Source organism: Pantherophis guttatus, chromosome 1 (assembly GCF_059756535.1).
Source record: "Pantherophis guttatus breed Tessera chromosome 1, ASM5975653v1, whole genome shotgun sequence".
Lineage (NCBI taxonomy): Eukaryota > Metazoa > Chordata > Lepidosauria > Squamata > Colubridae > Pantherophis > Pantherophis guttatus.
In genome coordinates, this window is record NC_142063.1 from 284,450,427 (window position 1) to 284,472,929 (window position 22,503).

A 22,503-nucleotide genomic window follows, 5' to 3' on the forward strand; every position below is an offset into this window, starting at 1 on the left:
TTTCTCATCACCAGTAACTGCTTTTCAGCATCTGCAAGACCCCCTTCCCCGTTTTCCCTCAGCTTCCAAAAGTAGATCTGCCATCTATATTAGTAAACTGGTTCATGAATGCCTAGCAGCCAAGCAGACTGATTACATTTCTCGTTATAATTGATTTCTACTTGTATATCCAAGATAGAAAATAGCAATAAATCATAAGAAATTTAATTTAATCAGCCTCGATATGAAATTTTTTGTTCAGAGTTACTTCTTTCATCTGCGATCTCTGAGAAATCATAAATATATTGCCAGGTGATTGAAAAAAAGCAAATATTTCTATTTTCAAAAATGGGAGGAAAAAGTCCCCAAATCCAGGTAATTCAAGCTTGTTAGCTTAATATTAATATCGCTCATCTGTGAAGCAAATTATTAAACAGTCAACTTTTGAGCATTAAAAAAAGAATGTAATACTTGGCAAGAGCCATATGCCAAACCAATCTGAATATTTCTAACAGAATGAACTATTTAAGTGTAAGTGACACAGCATACCCTGTTTTTAGCAAAATATTCAACAATGTCTCCCATGAGATCCTAGTAAAGAAAACAATAAAAAGTGGGCTGCATTATGCTACCATTAAAGGCATTCATGTCAAGAAGAAGAGTAGCATCAATAATTCTTCTTTCTATGAATGCTGTTCAAAATTCATAAATTGTTTGGAGGGTTAGAAAATATGATTATCAACTTTGCAGATCAGAGAAAGACAGGAAGATGCTAACAAATAAACATGGAGAACATTATCAAGATTCAGGAGGGTATTTATTTTGGTAAGAAAGTTAAAATCAAAATATTGGGGTCAGAGGAATCACACTGAGCAGCAATACATGTGAAAATGGTCTGATGCCTTAGTAGGTCATGAGCCAGAAATGTAATGCAGCTACTGACAATGCAAATTCAAATCTTTGATTGTATCAACAAAAGTACGTCAAGATCAGAAATTATATTTCCCCTCTATTCAATGTTAGATTGTACCCATGATATTGTGTTCAGTTGTGTTTAGGAAGGACATTGACAAATGACAATATATCCAAAGCAGTCATTATAATACGGGTCCTGAAACAAACGAACAAAAGAGGAATGGTTGAAGGCATGAGGTATGTTTAGTTTGAAAAGGAGGCGGCTATAGGAAGACATGATCACTTCTGAAGAATCTAAAAGGCTGTCAAATGGAGATGGGGTAGAATTATTCAGAGTTGTTCCAGAAGATAAGACAAGACTAATGAGTTTAAAGAACAAGAAGATAGGTTTTGGCTGGACTTAAGGAAAAAAAATTAATGGTTAGATCTGTTCAACAATGAAAAAGAAGGGAAGGGATGTACTCTTTTTTCTTTGGTGCTTAAACAGAGATTTGATACTCATCTGTCAGAGATAGTGCAGCAATGATTTCTCACTGGGCAGGAATTGGAACAAATGATCCCTTCCAAATCTTACATGTTATAATTCCATTATTTATTTTTAATCCACCGTTATTTTTATAAATACCATACTCCTTTCTCCTTCTGTTCACCTTACAACAATCCTGCGAGGTGGATTGGGCTGAGAGAGAGAGAGTAACTGGCCCAAGGTCACCCAGCTGGCTTTCATGGGTAAAGAGGACCTCATGGTCTCTGGCTTTCTAGTCTGGTGCCTTAACTAACTAGACCAAACTGGCTCTTATTGAGAGATTTGAGAAAAACAATCCAGAATAGATGAACACATTTCATTCCCTTAAGCATAATTATAATTGCTTCAGGTTTTGTATGTTTGAGGACTTTCCCACTTATATTCGCAAGAGTCACTGGACAGTATGATGGGCGGCATACAAATTTATTAAATAAATCTACTGGAGCCCTTCTCCAATAACTGAAGACATTTCCCATAATTTTACGCATTCAGACTTGCTACTGAGTTATCCGTCGCTGCTACTATTGGACATCACATATTCCTATTAGAAAAACAATATAGCAGAGCCCTGCTTGGGGGCAGATATATACAATATTACGTTACTGCTGCTGCTTTTAGTTATATTTTTAGAACCTAGAAACTAGTGGATTGTGATTTCACTGAACTAGGGCTGCATGAAAATCTTGGTTTACGTAGGAATATATATATATATATCTACCATGCCTCAACGAACAATAAAGGCTGGCCCTCAAATGCAGCTCCAATGTATTCCTTTTTTCAACCTTGAAAAGTTGTTTAGGGCTGTGGAGCTGCCTATATAGTAACTGATATTTACTAATATATCAAGAAAGTCAGAAGCAGATGTAAAGGAGTGGGGGATCTGCCGGCGCGCTTTCAAAGAGAAATAGCACCGCAGGGCTGTGGCTAAACGAGGGAACGACAACGCTGCTCCAGAGCAAGGCGTCCCGCTTCCTGAGAGTCCGGGGTCCCCGGGAGGAGCTCAGGCTCGACTTTCTTTCGGAGGAAACACGCACAAAAGCCAAAAACCGGCGCCGAGCCCGCAAGCCTGCCCCGTAAGCTCTTCCGCCAGGACTGCGTGTCCGCTCGGGGTTGCTACGGAGGTGCCTCCTTCTCCCAGGGAGCTTAGCGCGGCTTGGTATGGCGGCTCCCAGCAGCCGCTGGGCGCACATGGGTTTTCGCCTCGCTTAGGGAAAAGCGGGCGCGTTTTCTCTCTCTCTCTCTCTCCCCGCCTCCTTTTCCTTTCCAGGCATCGAATAACGGGGAACATGCGAGCGCTGGAGCGAGTGTTACTCAGGGGCTTCCCCAGCGCGGCGGAATCCCCGCGGTGGAAACAGAGCGAGGCGGCTTCGGCGGCAGGTAAGCCAGGACGGGCACCTTCCTTGCTGCTTCGCGCTGCCTGCCTGCTTGCTTGCTGCGGTGGCTCTTTCCACAGCTGCTCTGGATTTAGGCAGAAGGAGAGGAGGGAGGGAGGGATGGAGGGCCTTTCTTCTTTCTATTCCCCCCCCCCTCCTCCTCCCGTTTCCTCTTTCCATAATACCCCTTTGGGTTTCGATGCATCCTGCCGAGGCAAGGTGTTTCCTGTGGTTTCTTAAAAAGCAGCTAATCCACCGGGAAAACTAATCCCTCCCCTGAAAGTTGGGAAGGTTTACGGAGATAGAACGGGGATGGGGATAGATGCCGTACAGATACGGGTCTGGATTGTTGACTCTAGCTAGGCAGATACTGTGCTCATATATATATATATTCTATATATATATAAAATATATTCTATTCGTGTGTGTGTGTGTACATACACAAACACATACACAGTATATGTGTATATATAGTATATACAGTATACAGTATATATATGTATGCACGTGTGTATGTGTATATGTGCATATATATATATATATATATATATATATAAAACTTATATACACACACACACATACATATATATATCTATATATCTATATTGATCTATCGATCCATATTCTAATAGAATATATTCTATTCCAGTGTATACTGGAGACTGTTCCATCCAAGGCCAAGCCCATCAGGGTCCATTCCACTCTCTCTTTTCCCTCCCTCCTCCCATAAAGAAGACAGATAATTCATGTGCCAAAGCCTCAGTGACTAATATGACTGTCATGTTGAGGTTTCTAAACCTAGATAACACCACCCTCCTTTTTTTTGCTACACTTAAGTGCATAAGAATGCTTTTTGACGTTGCATTTAAACATTTGTCTTCCTCTTTACTGAATCTGTGATAGAAATCTCTTTTAAATCCAAACTGTTCTTGATTCTTCTTGACTGAAATGAATGTATTCATTTCAGTTCTAATAGATCTAATAAACACTCTTCTGTTGGACATCAGGGACCAGTGGGATTGGAATTGGTATATTGAGTATGGCCAGTTTACAGTACTTTTGCACCAACTCTGATGACAATAATTGGATCTCAGGCTGCATTTCTAATGTATTTTTGCTTTCATAATGCAAACTTCCTCATCTACACTTTTTCCAGAGTACTAGTATTGGCAGACCTACATGATTATTGTGCTTGATTATATAATTATTGGTTTTATTGAAGATTTTCCCCTATGGGGGGAGGGAATAATACAACTTGAAAAAATAATTAATATTGCAAAAAACATTTAAGAACAAATGAAATGACAGATCAGATTTATTAGACTCCTTGATATTTATGGATGCTCTTGTTTATCCACTACTTCCTTTTGGACTTATTACTTGTTTAGTAAATATGGGATAAAAATTAGATATGACTTGTTTTCTAATAGAGTTGATAGGAATGGACATTTTTGAGAACTATATACAATTCTTTTTCCTGTTGGGAGATGTCCAAATGTCAGATAACCATGTAAAATGCAGGACACATATAAGTCGCCCACTCTCATTACTTTAATTTTTAGAAAGTGGATCATTATTGCAGTTGTTGTTGGAAGGGAATTATGAGTCCATCTTTCTAAGTAAAGCAGTCCAGAATGTCTTCACCATATCTTCAGGAAAAGAAGACACCATTGAAAACTACCTGGAAAAGCAGATACAAGCTTACCTAGATTGTTCTTCAGCAGACATTGATTCTATTGAAAGGTAAATTGTTTTGGAAAAAGAATAATGCTTTGCTTGCATTTGAACCACAATATATCCCCCCTCCAAAGCCCAATTTCAAATGATCTCAGAAAATATTCAGAATGTGTCTATGGAGATTCTCAATCACCCAGGTCATGGTTGTCCCAAAGATGCTTTTCGAAAAGGCAACTGGACTTTCTTGGTTTTTTTCCTTCTTCAGATCTGAAGAAGCTTTTTCGATGAGAAGTGAAACGTTTTCAAGGAAAAAAACAAGAAAGTCCAGTTTCCTTTTGGAAAAGCACCTTTGGGACATTCAGAATGTGTAATAATACAATACAATAAAGTATTGTGTTCAGTGTTGTTTTTTATTGGCTTCAGCTGTAACGTGGGAGTAGCTCATTCCCTCTCTGTTGTTACTATAGTAATGAAAAATATAATATGCCAAGGAGTTAGCTTCATGGAATGAATTAGGACATGCATTGTTAAGATTTGCCATAATAGAAAATTATGTTTGTTTTAAATGCCCAAAGTAGGCTTCCCATCTTGCTTTTTCCGTTTTTCTTCTATTTAGTACTCTGAGTTTCAGGAGAAATTTTGAAAGGAGATACGCCATGTTCATATCTTCACATTTGACTGGAAACTGTACCTGAAAACTTTAGTAATGTAGGGTTTCTGAGTTTTGTGCCTTTTCAGTCACTATATCCATTTGTTGGTGTTTGTCCAGACTATACTAAATGTAATTAAAATACCATTGAATAAACAAACATTCCTTGTTTATACTTCTTAATATTGTATGTTGAATTTATGGTTTGGGCTTGATATTTCACCTGTAACATTACTGAAAAGAATGAAGATGCTTTTCCCTTTAGCTTCATTCTGCTGTCTTTCAGCTGGCCGTTCTTGTACATTCAAGCCTTTGTTCTCACCAAAACAAAAAATTCACGTCAAAGATAGATGTTTTGTCTGGGTTCATGCATGACATCAAGACATAATTTGTTTAATCACGGTTTAATAAATGGCTAGTCACATGTTTCACAGTAACTCAAAACTAGGTGTGATATGAATTTTGTCTGTCACATTAGTATTTGGTGGTTTAATGATTTGAATGAATTGTACTAATTATAGTAACTCAAGATATTAATCTTACGTCTGAAAGAACTCTTAAGGGAGACTTAGATATGAGATGTGTTGTTTTTATACACTTTCAAAGGTTCCTTTTATGCCTTGCCTAGTTGCATGATGTTTTAATTTTATTCACCATTCTGATTTAGTAGTTCTTGGTGGATTACCACAAAGAAAGGCATATGGGGAGAAACAAACTCAGACTCAACCCCTCCAAGACCGAGTGGCTGTGGTTTCCGGTGTCCCTTCATAGTCAGCTGGTTCCATCACTGACTATTGGGGGTGAGACCTTGATCCCCTCAGAGAGGGTTCGCAACTTGGGTGTCCTCCTGGACTCGCAGCTGGCCCTAGAAGACCATTTGACGGCTGTGGCCAGGGGGGCTTTTTATCAGGTCCGCTTGATCTATCAGTTGCGTCCCTTTTTGGACCATGACTCCTTGCGCATGGTCACGCCCACATCACCTCCCGACTGGACTACTGTAATGCTCTCTACATGGGGCTCCCCTTGAAGAGCACCTGGAGGCTCCAACTGGTCCAGAATGCGGCCGCGCGGGTGATTATGGGAACGACTCAACGCTCCCATGTAACACCGCTCCTGCGCGAGCTGCATTGGCTCCCGGTGGTCTTCTGGGTGCGCCACCTTTAAAGCGCTCCATGGCTTAAGACCTGGGTACTTACGAGACCGCCTTCTGCCACTGATAGCCTCCCATCGACCAGTACGCTCCCACAGAGAGGGACTCCTCAGGGTGCCGTCAGTCAAACAATGTCGACTGGCGACCCCCAGGGGGAGACCCTTCTCTGTGGGGGCACCTGCCCTCTGGAATGAGCTGCCCCCGGAGATTCGTAGGATTCCTGACCTTCGCACCTCAAAACGCTATTGTTTCACCAAGCAGGGCTGGCCTAATGCTATTTTAATGGGTTGTATTTATTTTAGCTTTTTCGGCCAAATTATTTAATACTTTTAATTCGTTTTTTAACTTTTATATTGTGGGTTTTATCTCTGGCTGTAGACCGCCCTGAGTCCTCCGGGAGAAGGACGGTATAAAAATTTAATAAAATAAAAAAATAAAATATTGCCAGTTCTGAAATCCTAAATTTCATTTATCATCTTTCATTTCATTATAGACTGAAGTTTAATGAGATACATGCCCAGAGCTAGGATTGCTCTAAAGTTTCAAATGCAATAAATATTGTGGCAGTGCAACGATTCCAAACTTATTGACAGGTCTAACCCCCACCTTCCATCTTAGCCTGCTCTTCTTCCACATTAATTAGTGAAAGACAGACTTCAATTTTCTTGATACAGCCAAAATAATCATTGGCTTTTCTAGTACTTCTGAAATTTTAGGAAATTGAATTCATTGTCATTAATCAACTGTATCCAAGGATACCTGAATGGAGGCCAGAAGAGATTTCTCCTCAAGCCATTCTCAGCAATCAGGAGACTTAAAGAGGAACAATGACTTTGCTTGTCGTAAGCTGGCTGGGAAAGACACAAATGAAGATCACATGATCCTTGGATACTGCAACCATCATAAATACATGCCAGTTGCTAAGCACCCAAATTTTGATCATGTGATTATGGGATGTTGTAACAGCTTTAACTGCAAGTACCAATCATAAGTCACTTTTTCAGTGCCATTGTAACTTCAATTGCTCGGTAAATGAATGGTAACTTGAGGACTACCTGTATTTACTCAAACTGACTTTCTGCTCTTAGTCATTCACCAAATGTTTTATTTTGTCAACAACTTCTAAAATATTCTATGTAAGCTATAGGTTGGTTATTAAAGAATGACAAATTTCTGTTCTGTATTCATGTATATATAAACACAACGTCTTCATGTGTATTGCAGGCAAAGTGTGGTGTTCCTCCTTGGTGTAGGGAGCTTACAGCTGTTTGCCCAGAGCAACTGGACTGGACCTCCTGCTGACTTACAACCTCAGGATTTTCTTCCACTTGAAATACTGCAACAATATAATGAGGTATTTTTCCCCAACTCCAAATAGTTGTGTGACTGAAAAATGCTTCTTTTAGTATTAGAGAAATGGCAAATTGCTGGTTAATGTTATGCATACCTTTTTTATTTATTTCAGATTTTAAATATTAATTTAAATTTATATAAATTTATATATGATGCTAAGAAAGGAAAAGTCATAAACATAAATTATAAGTACACTATATAGATTGATCTTTGGTCTTTACAGTACATTCTCCTTCGGTTATATTTCAAGGTTTAGTTGTTAAACAATGTCACAATTCATTTATTACAATTCCTAAGTGCACTATTAATTGTTGGTGGTATGTAGGACAGTTTCCTGGTCTGTTTTTGTTGACTAGATAATTTGGATTGGATCCAGTGATGTTCTGCTGGTGGGACAGGTGCTTTTTCTGGGTGAATTCTCTGATTCTACTTAGCTTTGAATTATCTCAGAATATGCAATAGAAGGTTTAGTTTTCTTTTAACTGTACAATCCCATCATTGTCATTATTTGTCATTCTTTCTTGCTCTTAATTAATGTCATCCAGATGTGTTTTCCTCACCACCAACATTTAAATTAGATGAACACTCATTGCTGGTGGATTCTCCTTCCCTGTGAAATCTGTCTTTTGGGGAGCAAAGAGATTGCTGTTGTGCAAGGGGAAGTTAACTAATTTTGGATGTAGCCAAAGCTAGGTGACTCAGAGTAAGTCAGGTAATAGGCTATGCCAGGGCTGTCAAACTCTCGGCCCACAGTCCAGATGTGTCATGCGCTGGCCACACCCATGCCCGGTTTAGTGAAGGGGAAAAAAGTCCCGATAAGTCACATGATGCTGCCGTGACAAAGTGAGTTTGACACCCCTGGGCTACGCGGAGCATTTGCAGGGATGGTTTGCAAAGTGCCCATTTTCAGTGCATTTTAACAGTCCCCTCCTCTAGAAAGCTTGGTCCAGCTGCTCATTTGGACCCTTGCAACCACTAGCCAACTGAGAACAGCAGCCAAACAAATGAAAGTATTTTTCCTTCAGAAAGAGCAGGTGGTCCAAAAGACAGGAAAAGAAGTATAAAGGTCCAGTGAAACAAAAGCACGACATAGGAAAGAGGCAAGAGCTCTATATATGCTGGCCATTAGCAGGAAAAAGATATCTCAGAGAAAGGGGATTTAAGACAGAACAAGGTCAAGAAAGAAACATTAATGCCTACTAGTAATAGTATAGAGTACAGCATATAGATAATTGTAATAAAATAATAGCGATTGTCATTGAACAGCAATAGTATAGAATATAGTAATTGTCATAGTCAGTCCTCAACTTATAACAGTTCATTTAGTGACCGTTCGAAGTTGGAATGGCACTGAAAAGTGACTTATGACTGTTTTTCACACTTACAACTGTTGCAGCCCATGGTCACGTGATCAAAATTCAGCCACCTGGCAGCCGACTCATATTTATGAAGTTTGCAATGTCCCGTGTCATGTGATCACCTTTTGTTACCTTCTGACAAGCAAAGTCAATTGGGAAGCCAAATTCACTTAACAACCGTATCACTAATTTAACAACTGCAGTGATTCACTTAAGAACTGTGGCAAGAAAGGTTGTAAAATGGGACAAAATACGCTTAACAACAGGAATTTGGGGCTCAATTGTGGTCATAAGTCGAGGATGACCTGTAGTAATTATCATAGTAATGTAGCAATATGAAGCAGTTACCTGTCATTTCTGAGCTGCAGACAGATGCTGCCTTTGTCTTCCAGTTGATCCAAAGGATCTCTTTGAAACTGAATCCAAAGCATTACAGCTAGTCCTCCATTTACAACGGGTCTCTTAACTGTTCAAAGTTATGATGGATGCTCCCAAAAGCTACTTACAACCCATTTTTGCAGTTACGACGGCTGCACATACGTATCCCACAGTTGCTTGATTGCGTTTTGGGTGCTTGGCAACTGGCTCACTTTTATGGTTGTTTGCAGTGTCCTGCGGTCATGCAATTGTGATTTGCATTCTGTTTTGCTTATTTCCAATGCTGGTTTCTGGCAAAAAATGCCCATTGCAGAAAATCGGTTCAATTAAACCATGGTGTTTACTTAACAGTAGCTGCAAAGAATGTCAAAAAAAAAATCAGATCTGGTTAAGTGATGCCATGACTTACAACTGTAATTCCAGGCTCAAATACCATCGTGAGTTGAGGACTACCTGTAGACATCCACTAAACTGCAGTGTTTTCACACAGATGTTGTATTGTGTCTTCTAAAATAATGTGAAGCTGCCTAATATGACTTTCTTTTTTACTGTTTCCAGGCCAGTGCATTGTCAACTGCTGTCTTAGGGATGATGGTTCTAGATGGTGAATCAATATACAGCTTGGCCTCCCAACCTATCTTGTTGATGCTGGCTAGAGTCATCCTTGTGAATTCCAGAAATAAGCTAGAAGCTATTCAGGTAAATATGAGCCACGGTGGCGCAGTGGTTAGAGTGCAGTACTGCAGGCTACTTCTGCTGCCTGCTGGCTGCCTGCAATTAGGCAGTTCAAATCTCACCAGGCTCAAAGTTGACTCAGCCTTCCATCCTTCTGAGGTGGGTAAAATGAAGGCCCAAATTGTTAGGAGCAATATGCTGACTCTAAATCGCTTAGAGAGGGCTGTAAAGCAGTATATAAGTCTAAGTGCTATTGCTAAATAGCTAGAAGCTATTCAGTTATTCAGGTAAAGAAAAACATGATTGAATAATTATTATTCTTTCTAGATTAGGAACCATTAAAAGGTCAAGGCCATATTTTTCAGGCTATTCTTCTTTTAGATGTTATTTTATTCTCTCACAGCCATAATAAAACTAATGCAAGTACGTAAATGCCAAATAATGCCATAATAAATGCCAATGTTTTGAATATTGGAAGGTTCTTTGAATTTGATTGAGTCGTTTGCCTTTGCAGCTCACTATCATACCTCATATCCTGGTGAGATTTTCTGAGTTCTCCCTGGGCAGTGACTAAACTTGGCATTTTCCGACAAAAAAGTAATTGTTCTGCCTCTGAGTTGTGTGTCATTATTTATTGATTGGTTTTATATTTCACTTCTTTGTTCAGGGATTGCTCAAGGGCGTTAATGTAAAAATACAAAGGTACAAATTAAAACAAAAGGTAGCGACAATTCAAATGGCAAATACTAAAAAAACCCCACCCCATATTTAATCTAGACTACAGGTGCCATGATCTTTTTTCAGATCTTCTCATTGTTAAACACTGTTTAACTGCCATGTGCATGAAATAAAACCAAATAGAAATAATAGGACGTGATGTTTAAAACTATATATATATATATTTCTCACTTTTAGACATTGCCCTGGTGGACACTGCGATGTATTAATCTCCACCAGCAGCTGCTAGAAGAAAAATCACCTGAACTCTTTGCTGTTGCCCAGGCCTGTATACAAAAAGGTATAATCAACATTGTTACCAACTATTAGTGGAGATTCATTCAATTCAAAGGGATTGAATTGCTGCCCCAAAGGCTCTTATTTTATTTTTTAGGATTTTCTTTAATCTGAGAAAATCCTAGGAGCAAATGACTTTCAATGCATTTTGTTTCTGATTTAGGAAATCCTTATTCAGAGGGTCATCTTGTTTAAAATCATAGTCCCTGGCTATTCTTAGAAATGGATGAGACTAATGAATTGTAATCAGTTCTGTCCATGGATTGTCTATCTAGCATATCATCCGAGCTAGGGACTTTGGCTTCTTCCACTTAGAGGAAGCCTAAGAAAAATATCACAGTGCTTTCCTAAATGTCATAGTGTAGCAGTGGAAAATCCAGATGTTGTGAAATTACCATGTTAATATTAAGATATGCTGGTGGTTCAGCAATATTAAGATAATTTCTTTACATTCCTGATCAGCAGCTTTAAAGGACTATTATGATTATGTTTGTGGATGTTTGCCTTTCGATATTATTTCTTTGGGGATGTATTTTTAGCAGTGTATGGGGAGGTAGGTTTTTTTTCTTTGTTGTTTTTAATGGGGACAAAGTAGCTATGCATTTACATTTGTGTGAGAGTGTGTGTGTGTGTGATTGTGTGTAAGGAGCCATGATGGCACTATGGTTAGAATGCAGTACAGGTAGTTTTCGACTTATGACTACAATTGAGCCCAATATTTCTGTTGCTAAGTGAAACATTTGTTAAGTGAATTTTGCCCCATTTTACGGCCTTTCTTGCCACCATTGTTAAGTGAATCATTGTACTTATTAAGTGATCTGGTCAAGAGACTCTGGCTTCCCCATTGACTTTGATTGTTGGAAGGTTGCAAAAGAGGATCACGTGACTCCAGGACATTGCAATCGTCATAAATATGAGTCAATTGCCAAGCATCTGAATTTTGATCACGTGACCACAGAGATGCTGCAGTGGTTGTAAGTGTGAAAAACAGTCATAAGTCCCTTTTTTTAGTGCCATTGTAACTTCGGTCACTAAATGAACCATTGTAAGTCCTGAAGCTTACAATAGTTTACAGAGCTTACAAGCTTATAGAGTTAGCAAGAGTTCTATCCTAACCAGCTCAAGGTTGACTCAGCCTTCCATCCTTCTGAGGTCAGTAAAATGAGGTAACCAATAGGCTGACTCTGTAAACTGGTTAGAGAGGGCTGTAAAGCACTGTGAAGCAGTATATAAGTCCAACTGCTGTTGCTATTGTCTTTGTGTCATTATTGACTCCTGGCAATTGCCTGGATTGGTCCCTGCAGTTTTCTCAAGAAGGCTTTTTGGAAGTGGTTTGCCATAACCAGCTTCTCAGGGCTGAGAGACAGGCACTGGTCCAGCTGTGTTTGTGCTTAAGATGGGAATAGAATCCTTATTCCCCCAGTTTTTAGCCTGATGCCTTAACCACTACCTCACACTGGCTCTCAGGTTTTTGTAGTGTGTGTCTATTTTGTTATTTTTTTTTTAAAAAGAAACATTTTGGATAGCATTGGTAAGATTTTTGGCAGAGTAGAATACTATGGCTTGGTGCAGTATTTGTGCAGAAAGATCTTTGATACAACTTGCTTTGTCTCTGTGATGTTGAGTCTCTTTCTCAGCAACATCACTTCCCTATTTATGGAATTAAAAATGATTGTGCTTTGTGGGACCAAATGTCCAATTTCATAGTTGGAAACCTAATTCTCACTATTTCCTTAAGGATGAGAAGTTTGGTGGAGAAGGCAAGAAACAGAATCCATGCTAATTTTCAACAGTCTTATTTTTAGCTGCATTTTCTTTGCTGTTTTGACTTGGTAAGAACATCCAGACAAACCAGAAATAAGCCAGAGATCTGCTCCTGGACATAAAAACATGATTAAAACAAGTTGAGATTTATAAACTCAAGTCCAAAAGGAAGAAAAAAAATAAAAAGTATGATTTGAGGTTCAACCAATCCCCTGTTAAACTGATGAAATCCTGGATTAGCATTCTATGTAAACCAGGTCTGTTCTGTATCAAATTAAGCAATATAATAAGGCTGTGCAGTGTTCCAATTTCAAAGGGGAAAACTGATTTAGAGTATGCATATGTGCGCATATTGCTTCTCCTTAAATCAATGGCTTCTCCACCGTGATCTTATGAGAAGATACAGGTCCATTAACAAATGGCTGGCAGGTACAACATGCATGCCTATGTGCACTCTGAATTTTAAAATTGGATCACTGAATAATTATCCACTTACATTTCCTTAGGCTTAAAAGTGCTGCAAGATCAATTCAAAGACCTATCTGCCGTTTCCTATAGTGACCGAGAAATAGCATAGCATAGCATAGCATAGCATAGCATAGCATAGCATAGCATAGCATAGCATAGCATAGCATAGCATAGCATAGCATAGCATAGCATAGCATAGCATAGCATAGCATAGCATAGCATAGAATTCTTTATTGGCCAAGTGTGTGATTGGACACACAAGGAATCTGTCTTGGTGCATACGCTCTCGGTGTACATAAAAGAAAAGATACATTCATCAAGAATCATAAGGTTCAACACTTAATGATAGTCATAGGGAAACAGTCAATATAAATCTTAAGGATACCAGCAATGAGGTTACAGTCATAAGTGGGAGGAGGTGGGTGATAGGAACAATGAGAAGATTAATAGTAATGCAGACTTAGTAACTAGTTGGACAGTGTTGAGGGAATTATTTGTTTAGCAGAATGATGGCGTTTGGGAAAAAACTGTTCTTGTGTCTAGTTGTGCTGGTGTGCAGTGCTCTATAGCGTCGTTTTGAGGGTAGGAGTTGAAACAGTTTATGTCCAGGATGCGAGGGGTCTGTAAATATTTTCACTGCCCTCTTTTTGACTTGTGCAGTATACAGGTCCTCAATGGAAGGCAGGCTGGTAGTAATTGTTTTTTCTGCAGTTCTAGTTATCCTCTGAAAATAGTAACATACCAAAATTGATCCCATTTTGGCTTATCTCAAATCAGTGATGATTTGCACAAATAACAGTGTTCAAGATTGGATGTTGGTAAGTGTTGTGACTCCGACCCCTGAGCCCATCTTATCAGAGGGAGAAGGCTCCAAAAGTGAAGGAGAGGAGTTGGCCAGGCTTCCCTCTCCAGGACCCTCCTCTCTGGCAATGCCTCGGGTGTCTCCTGAAGGAGAAGAGATTGGCCAGGAGCCAGGTATCGCCGAGCAGTCACAGTCGGACAGTGACGGAGATAAGTCTTGGCTGGATCCACGCCAGCGTCGGAGAGACAAGCGCACACAGCAGAAAAGGAGCCGTGCCAGAGATTAAGCTGAGTCACTGGACCACACCCCACAGGGGATAAAAGGGGGTGTGGTGGCCTTTCAGGCTCTGTGACGGACAAAACTAAACAACTAGCGAGTCGCATTGTATCTCTGAAACTGCCTGCCTTGGATTTAATACGGACTGGACTTGACAATTCTTTGACTTTGTGTATTTGTTCTGGTTTATCTGACGGAGGAGGAACACCTCCCTCTGTCAGTAAAGTTCTTGGCAAGCAGCCACTGGGTTGCTGCCAATCCTGTTATCGAAGGAATTTATTGTCTGCAAGTTTTATTTAACCCCTGGCTGACTGTTTGTGTGTGTGTGTGTGAGAGACGGGGACAGAACACCAATTCTTAAACAGTTGATAAAAGACTCTGTGTGGCCTCATTATATGGGTGGGAAATATATTCTCCTTATGTTCTGCTTGCAGGATGATAAATGTTAAAAATTGCCTTTCTTAAAAAAATAAGATGCTGCTACTTGAGGTAATGTACCATTTACTTGTTTATTTTTCTTTTTACAAAATAACATTAATCCTGATTTAAACTAAGATGTAGTAATGCTGACTAATGCTTCTATGAAGGCAAATTAAGAAATAAAGCAAATTAGGTTTGCAAGATAATACATTATACTTTAGACCAAGATTTCTCATATTCAAAAACGTATTATCATAACCATATTAGATTTGTCAGTATACTAAGCATCTTTTTATAGAAATTACATCATTGCACTATTACTAATATCTTGTGACTTTCATTTTAAAAACATGAAACACTTGTTTCATAAATAGAAAATATTTAAATCAATCTCTCTCTCTCTCTCTTTCTCAAAAAATAAAAATAAATCCCTTCTCACCCTGTCTGTAGTATGTGTCTTCTTCAATCTTGGGTCCCCTTAGGCCTGGGAATTTAAGGGTTCTGTGCAGTACCTTAGCTGTTCTTAGCACTTAACTCTTCTGAATGCTCTGATGTTGTTCCTGGGATCTCTTGAAGCCCCTCCCTTGGCATATGAGTTACTGCTGATTGAATTAAAGACTTTTCCTAAAGTCAATCCAGGCTCTTCTCAGATTGGTGTCTAGACCTTGAGTCTTGGGTGACGTGTCTATCTCTGAGCAATTGGTGTTTTCAACCTCTGATACTGCTCCCAATGCCATTCTGAGCTGTGTTCATGTACTTGATCCGTATGGTCCTGTGACTTGGTTATTATGATGCCTGATAGGACTTCTCATGTTGTGGGAAGGCTAGTTGTCAGCTGGTAGTTGACAGAAACTGTTCCCTTGTGGAAGTCTTTCATGATCAGTGCTGACTTTCCTTGTGTTAGCCTATTTGGGTGGGAGCTTGCTGCTAGAAGCTGGCTCATCTGTGCTGCTAGGCATTAATGTGCTGTTGTTAGTTTCTTTAACTAGGAGATGTGGATCATGTTCAGCCCAGGTGCTGCCCAGTTTTCATGTTCTTGATCTGTTGTTGGATGTCTGCTACTGTGGTTGTGAGTGGTTCCTCTTCTGGGGGATTGCTGTGATCTGCTTTCAGGTCCTGCAGCCACTTTGACTGGTATCATGTGTCTTCTCTTTCTCTCATGTGTTCTTTCAGTACTGTTCAGTTTCTGCTGTTGGTGACTTTGCTGTTACTGTGGTGTTGTACTGCAGTTGGAAGTACACCTTGGATGGTTCTTTAGAGATCAGGACATTTATCTTATTGGCCTCTGCTTCTTTAGTGTATCTCCTTAGTTCAGTAACCAGTGCTATGAGTTTTTATTTAGCAGTCTTTAGGACTCCATATAAGGATGGAGTCTTATATTTTTTCAGTAGGTGAGACTATTTCCTTAATTTCCATACCCTTCTATAGTTCTACAAGTTGATTAATTACTCTGAGTTACTTTAATTTTAGCCTTTAACCTCATTTCCAGGGACGTTATATACTATTGTTCTTGATCGTTGTTCTGCCCCAGCTACGGACCCCAAAGAAAGCAGCACATACAAAGTCCGTTCAAACTTTAGTTTACTGAATAAATCAGTCTTTTACAACAACGGCTGTTAATTAATTGCATTAACAGCTGCCAAGAATTCAAAGAATAATAACTGAAAGCTTACTATGGTTGGCAGAATGCCCAGAAGCAATTTGCAGGAAGCTGATAAAATAAGCAAGACAAGACACGAAGGTATGTGAACGAAGTTGTTCCCTGCAAATTGCTTCCATCGGCGTTCCTCTTTAAATAGGCTAAGGGAGTGGCCAATTAACCCCAAGCCTTACTCTCGAAGAGACCTCTTCCTGCCTTTTGGCAACTCTGCACACCCGTGCATCAAGAAGAGGCTCCTCCTCTTTGTCCTCTTCACTTAACGGAGCTTCTGGAGGTTCTGAAGGCCCTGGCTGAATCCTCGCCTCTGGCACCACATCTTTTCCAGCCTCCTCATTGTCTGACTCGAGTGCCAGCTGTACAGGCTGCTGGCGCTGCACAAAACCAGCCTCCTCGCTGTCGGAATCAGCTGCACAGGCTGCTGACGGGCCACAACAATCGTATAGCCAAGCATCTGTAGGGTTACAGCAGCAATAGCATATGCCAGTTCATTGATTTGAGTTACAGTGGAGCTCTGTTGGCATCTTCTAGCATACTGTCTGATGGTACTTCTCCCCTGAGTCTTGGTAATCAGTTTTGAGGATTGGCTGCAGCTATTGTAGTTTGTCCAGGAACTTATACCTCAAAAGGCAGCTGTGTTTTGTAATGAAGGGGGAGGCAGAAATATTGGCTGCATAACATGTGGCTGCTCATGTGGTTATTGTTCCAGGTCATCTTGAGTCCAGTATGTAATGTATAGTTGGTCTATCTCAAATTGTGAATGCAGCTTGCTGTTCACTATTTTGAAGCTTTGGTTAACCAGCTGTCTCTCTATTAGTGTGTTTGTAGGTCTTCCACTCATAGGTTTCGTATATCCCCTCTCTCATTAGGTTTACTGTTGTGGTAGCATTCTATCAAATCCAGGTTCTCTTGTCTCATCCATGTATGGTTTGTTTCAGAAGCCCACTAATTGTCAGATTGTCCTATTTTCCAAATGTCTGATGCAGACCTTGTTAATCTGGGCGGTGACTGAGCTGGCATGATTCTCTTAGTTCAAGTCACAGTGATATTTGAAGTAGGCAGGCAAAGTAAGTACCACCCAGGATTTGAACCTCAGTCTCCTGCATCGAAAACTGGTGCTCTTATCACTACACTATCCAGCTGATGTGTGTGTGTGTGTGGTATGCATACCCATCCAGCTCCCCTTTAAATTTGAAAACAGATACAAAGCCATATGTTTTCTATTCTCTGACTACAATAAAATTTTATTACTCTTTATCTTATCTGTGTCCTTGACCAAATGCTTATGAAAAAATTTTTAAACCCTTTAAAAATAAATTGCTTTACTTCTGGGAAAACAGATTATTTGGAGATGAATGTATGCCTGTAATTCATCCACTCTTTTAAATTGTTCTAAAAATAAACCTTTTTTCATCTTCTTAGAGATGTGAATTTTATGTCAAGTGTCAATTCTTAAGACTATTTTTTTTAAAAAAAATACTGCTTCTGGTACAAAGGATTGCATGTGGGTTGAAGAAAAAACTCTAAGCAGGACAATAATGCCTTTTTTTCAAGGTTGTCATTTTTTGTCCAATAGAGCAATGAAGACGTTTTCGGTTATTGATTAAGACTGACATTAGGAATATTACATATGTTGAACAGATTCTTTTTTTCTCTCCCTTCAGTTTTTCTCCCTTCCATTCACCTTCGCTTATGATTATATTTTATCACTGATATATTGGTCTCTTCAGGGCTGAAATGTAAAATTTGTTACTACCGGTTCTGTGGGCGTGGCTTGGGGGGGTAATGTGACTGGGTGGGCGTGGCCAACTTTTTTTTAAAAAAAAAACTTTTCAAAGCATTTTTTCTAATGCTTTGAAAAGCCTCTGCCGATCAGGTAACTCATCTGGGATCGTCAGAGAGGCTTTTTTAAAAATGTCTCTCTGACGATCCCAGCTGAGTTGCCTGATCGTCAGAGAGGCTTTTTAAAAAATGCCTCTCTGATGATCAGGCAGCTGAGCTGGGATCGTCAAAGACTTTTCAAAGTATTTTTTTTACCACCTCTTTGGCCAAGAGGTTGCAGAAAAAAATGCTTTGAAAAGCCTCTGATGATCCCAGCTGAGCCGCATGATCATCAGAGGCTTTTTTTTTAACTTTTAAAAGCATTTTTTCGTCAGAAGAGGTTGTAGAAAAATGCTTTTAAAAGTAAAAAAAAAAAAGCCTCTGATGATAGTGTGGCTCAGCTGGGTAAGGTGGGTGGGTGGGAGAGGGGGGGCGCAGGGATTTTTGCTACTGGTTCTCCGAACCACCCGCCGCCATCGCTACCAGATCGGGCGATCCGGTCCAAACCAGGAGCATTTCACCCTTGGGTCTCTTCTATACTCAGAATTGTTTCCTAGATTAATATTTGCTCTGAAGTTAATTACTTGTCATTTTCTGAAACCAGGTTTAGAGAACCAACTTCAGACCAACTACCAAGCATCATAGTCACTGGTTTTGGTCTCAACAAATAAGGATCTCCATCTCTCAGAGAGAGAAATGTTTGCCCTTAAGCAAAAATCTGTAGTACATATTGGAAGGAGAAAGATGGAAATAGGGCTAAGAGTTAAATCATCTACTCAAATATTTAAAGTTATACAGAAAAATGGAATGTGGATTTGAATAAGATGGTATTCAAACTAGGTCTCAGCAGGTCCTAAGGCGGTTACAGACTTTATAGTCTTATAATGCTGACCATCAAAAGTTAAAACAGAAAATAAAGTGTGTGTGTGTGTGTGTGTGTGTGTGTGTGTGTGTCTTGGCTATTTATGTATCATCTTTCACCAGAGGTTTGGAGGTTGCCAAATTGGGAAGTTTGTAGTTAAAACTCAGTGTATGAAAATGCAGATTAAGCAGGTCCGCTTTCAATTTAAATTTAGTTTATTTGCCTAGGGAGTAGTGAATCTGGTATGTATTTTTCTGCTTTTTGTTATGTTTTCTTCACATTCTGTTTCTTAATCTTTCTTTTCCTTTTTTCCAGTTTTTGAAATTGAGACTTTATTCAACGATGATGAATGTTGGCATCTTGCTGTTCAATTTCATCTAGAATGTGCTTACACATTTCTGAATTATTACGAGTATAAAAAAGCCAAAGAACATTTCCTTGCAGCTAAAGACATAACTAAGTTACAGATTGAGTTGACAGGTATGTTCTTTTCCAAGTTCTTGAATATTAATCTTTAACCCTAACTGTGTCTGCATCACTTGACAGTTTAAAAAAAGAAAGAAAATGGCAAAACACTGAAGAGGGCAACAGTCTCTATAATACTTGTGGTGTGCCTCTGAGAAATTCTAGATTAGTTTCAACAGTTTACTAAAATTGCAGTAAAAATTTGAAAATCTGTGGAAGGCTGAAGTCTTATACACGCAGGGGGATTTCCTATTGCTATCATGTGCTCTCTCAAATCTGTCATGGAAACACTTTGGAGTAAATTTTGTGGCTATGTGAGTTCTGTAATAGAAAATGGCATTTCTCCATCCCTCCTTTGAATTGTATTGATTTGCTAAATTTGCATCTTATTCTTCACCAAAAGATGGACCAATACACCAACAAAACAGCAATAAAAGGCAAATAAAATAAAACCAAAAGAGGCACAAGCATTGCAAAAATTAATAAAAACTATTTATAGCAATAACTTTGCATATAGTTTCTTGACTCATAATCTAATTTAAATGTGTTTAAATGTTGTTGAGGGGAAAGTTGTTAAAAGACAGGTAGCTGATCTCTTGACAGGGAAAGTTTTCCCTTGAATCTCTGTCTCAGATGTTTGCAGAACCTTAAAGCGGAATAGATTCACTTAAGAGAGATTGAATAGAATCTCATTCAGAAAAAGTAAGTGTTTTTAGATCTCCATACCACCTCTTTAATCATCCTGTGCAGGGGTGGATTCTACTTACCTTTATTACCGATTCTGCCGCGCGCAGATGCTTCCTGATGACATTGGGGTCGGTGGTGGAGCCTCCCACCAGTTTTACTACCGGTTCTTGCGAACCGGTCTGAACCGGGGGCAACCCACCACTGATCCTGTGTAATAGAACAGAAGTCAGAGAAAGCAGAAAATCCACCTTACATTTATAGAAGCTTCTGCTGAATCCAGGCTCCTTTCATTAATGGAAGGGAACCATCCAGCCCTTTGTTTGGAATGTAACAAACATAATTTCATACATGGCATTGTGACTTCAAAGTTGCAAATTTTCTAATTTTTCCAAAGTCTCTTTGATTGAACCCAGTATTTATTATGAAAATTCCAGCACTATAATAAAAAACTACAATAAAACACACCTATACAGAATCTGTTCTTTCTTGGAATTTTTTCCAAAGATTAATGAGTTTAATGAAGTCCCCATAACCCAGTTTATGCCATTTATCTTCATTGACATGCAAGACAGATACCCTGTCATAAGAGCAATATAATGTGCATTGCATATTTCTAGTAGGCCTGGAGAAGAGGAATGCTATTGTGAAAAACACCATTGGAATAATAATCCACACACTTATCTGCAGTCTGTAGCCTCAAAAACCCTTGAAAACAAAATTAAATCTTAGAAACCGAATTGAACATAGCAAGATTTTGCCCTGCTATGTCACACCTAAGTTGCTACACATTATGTTGACAATGTTGTATGCTCTAGTGAGAGTTTTGAAAAGCATGGGTACGTAATTGTGTGCATTGCATTTGGCCATTGACAGCCATTCTGCACTTTATGGCTGCCTGATACAGAAGGAAAACAGCATTAAGGATAATAGCCAAAGAGTTTCTTTTACAGGAAACTCAAAAAGAATATGCACATTTCTCTAAGGTGTGGTCCACAGGGAAGAAAAGATGGAAAATGGGAAGGATTAGCATGCACAAGAGAAACTATGACAACATGCTACCAATACAACTCATTAACCAGAAGATAGGGTTGGAAGGCTAGAGGTGTGAATTAAGTCTCAGGGAAACAAATAAGTGTTTTCCCTTCAAGTGCTGAGACTTTAATCCTCATTTGAAAAGCTCTCCATAATCTCATCTATAGCAGAAGGTATAGAAGAGGTGTCATTGGTTCCAGTTTGTACCTGATCTGCCTCCTGCATTGCATACAGCCTGTCCCACCAGGCATTCTTGGCAGGGCTATCAGTGTCAATTGACTTTAATATGGCAGAGAGTAGAGTTTATGACTCCAACTAAATGACTTCCATTCTCTCCTAACAGAGTTCAATTTTAAGGCTATCTGGAAGAAGAATAGCTTTAGCTGTGCAGAAATAATCACATTCTAGTAGATCGCGATGTATTAATATAGAGCCCAGGCCACAGGAAGTAATTGTCCCATTGTACTTTGTCTTATTGAGGGCCCATTTGGAATAGTTCAGTTCTGGATACTACAATCTAAAAAGAATATGGACAAACTGGAATACATTCAGAGGAGGATTATTAAGATGGTCAGGGGGCTGAAAACAAAGTCCTGTGAGAAACAAAGAAGATGGGTGTGTTTAGCCTGTAGAAAAGAAGATTAAGGGGAGATGTGACAGTGGTTTTGAGACATCGAAACAGTTGTCATGTAATGGAGGACCTGGACTTGTTTTCTGCCACAACCAGAACAAATGGACTAAAACTGGATGGATTTAGGTTGGATATAGTGGAAGAGATTGCCTTATGAAATGGCATGTTCCCCTTTACTGGAGGTTTTTAAAGAGAGGTAGAAAGTCATATATTTGAAATGTTTTAGCTGATTTTACACTAGGAAGTTGGACTTGATCCCTGAGGTCCCTTCCAGTTTAACGATTCTGTGAATATAGTTTTTTCACCCAGTCACTACCAACAAAATAGCAAAGTTGGTTTAGCAATATGCCTGGAATTCTCAAACTTGCATAGACATGTAGAGAGATTCTTATTTTCTGGCACCTTTTGTAATTTACCTTGAGTATGAAATTACATCTGGGCGCATTCTGAGATGTGATTGGCTCCAGTATAAAAGAGCTAATGTATTATAAAAATAAGTAGTTTTTAATGTAACACATCTGTAGACTATCACATGAAATCTATCTTCTTTCGTTTACAGTGGGAAAAGCAG

At 39.3% G+C, this 22,503-nt stretch overlaps 1 protein-coding gene across 1 annotated transcript in view; it reads left to right on the plus strand.

Moving 5' to 3' along the window:
- The first annotated feature begins 2,316 nt into the window (after positions 1–2,316).
- TTC27 (tetratricopeptide repeat domain 27) overlaps positions 2,317–22,503 on the plus strand; it is a 96,671-nt gene continuing 76,484 nt past the window's right edge. The window contains exons 1-6 of the mRNA XM_034428128.3: positions 2,317–2,797; positions 4,356–4,536; positions 7,494–7,623; positions 9,917–10,057; positions 10,949–11,051; positions 19,433–19,597. Of these exons, the coding sequence (XP_034284019.2) occupies positions 2,707–2,797; positions 4,356–4,536; positions 7,494–7,623; positions 9,917–10,057; positions 10,949–11,051; positions 19,433–19,597 (811 nt within the window). The 5' untranslated portion in view covers positions 2,317–2,706. The remainder of the gene's footprint in view (positions 2,798–4,355; positions 4,537–7,493; positions 7,624–9,916; positions 10,058–10,948; positions 11,052–19,432; positions 19,598–22,503) is intronic.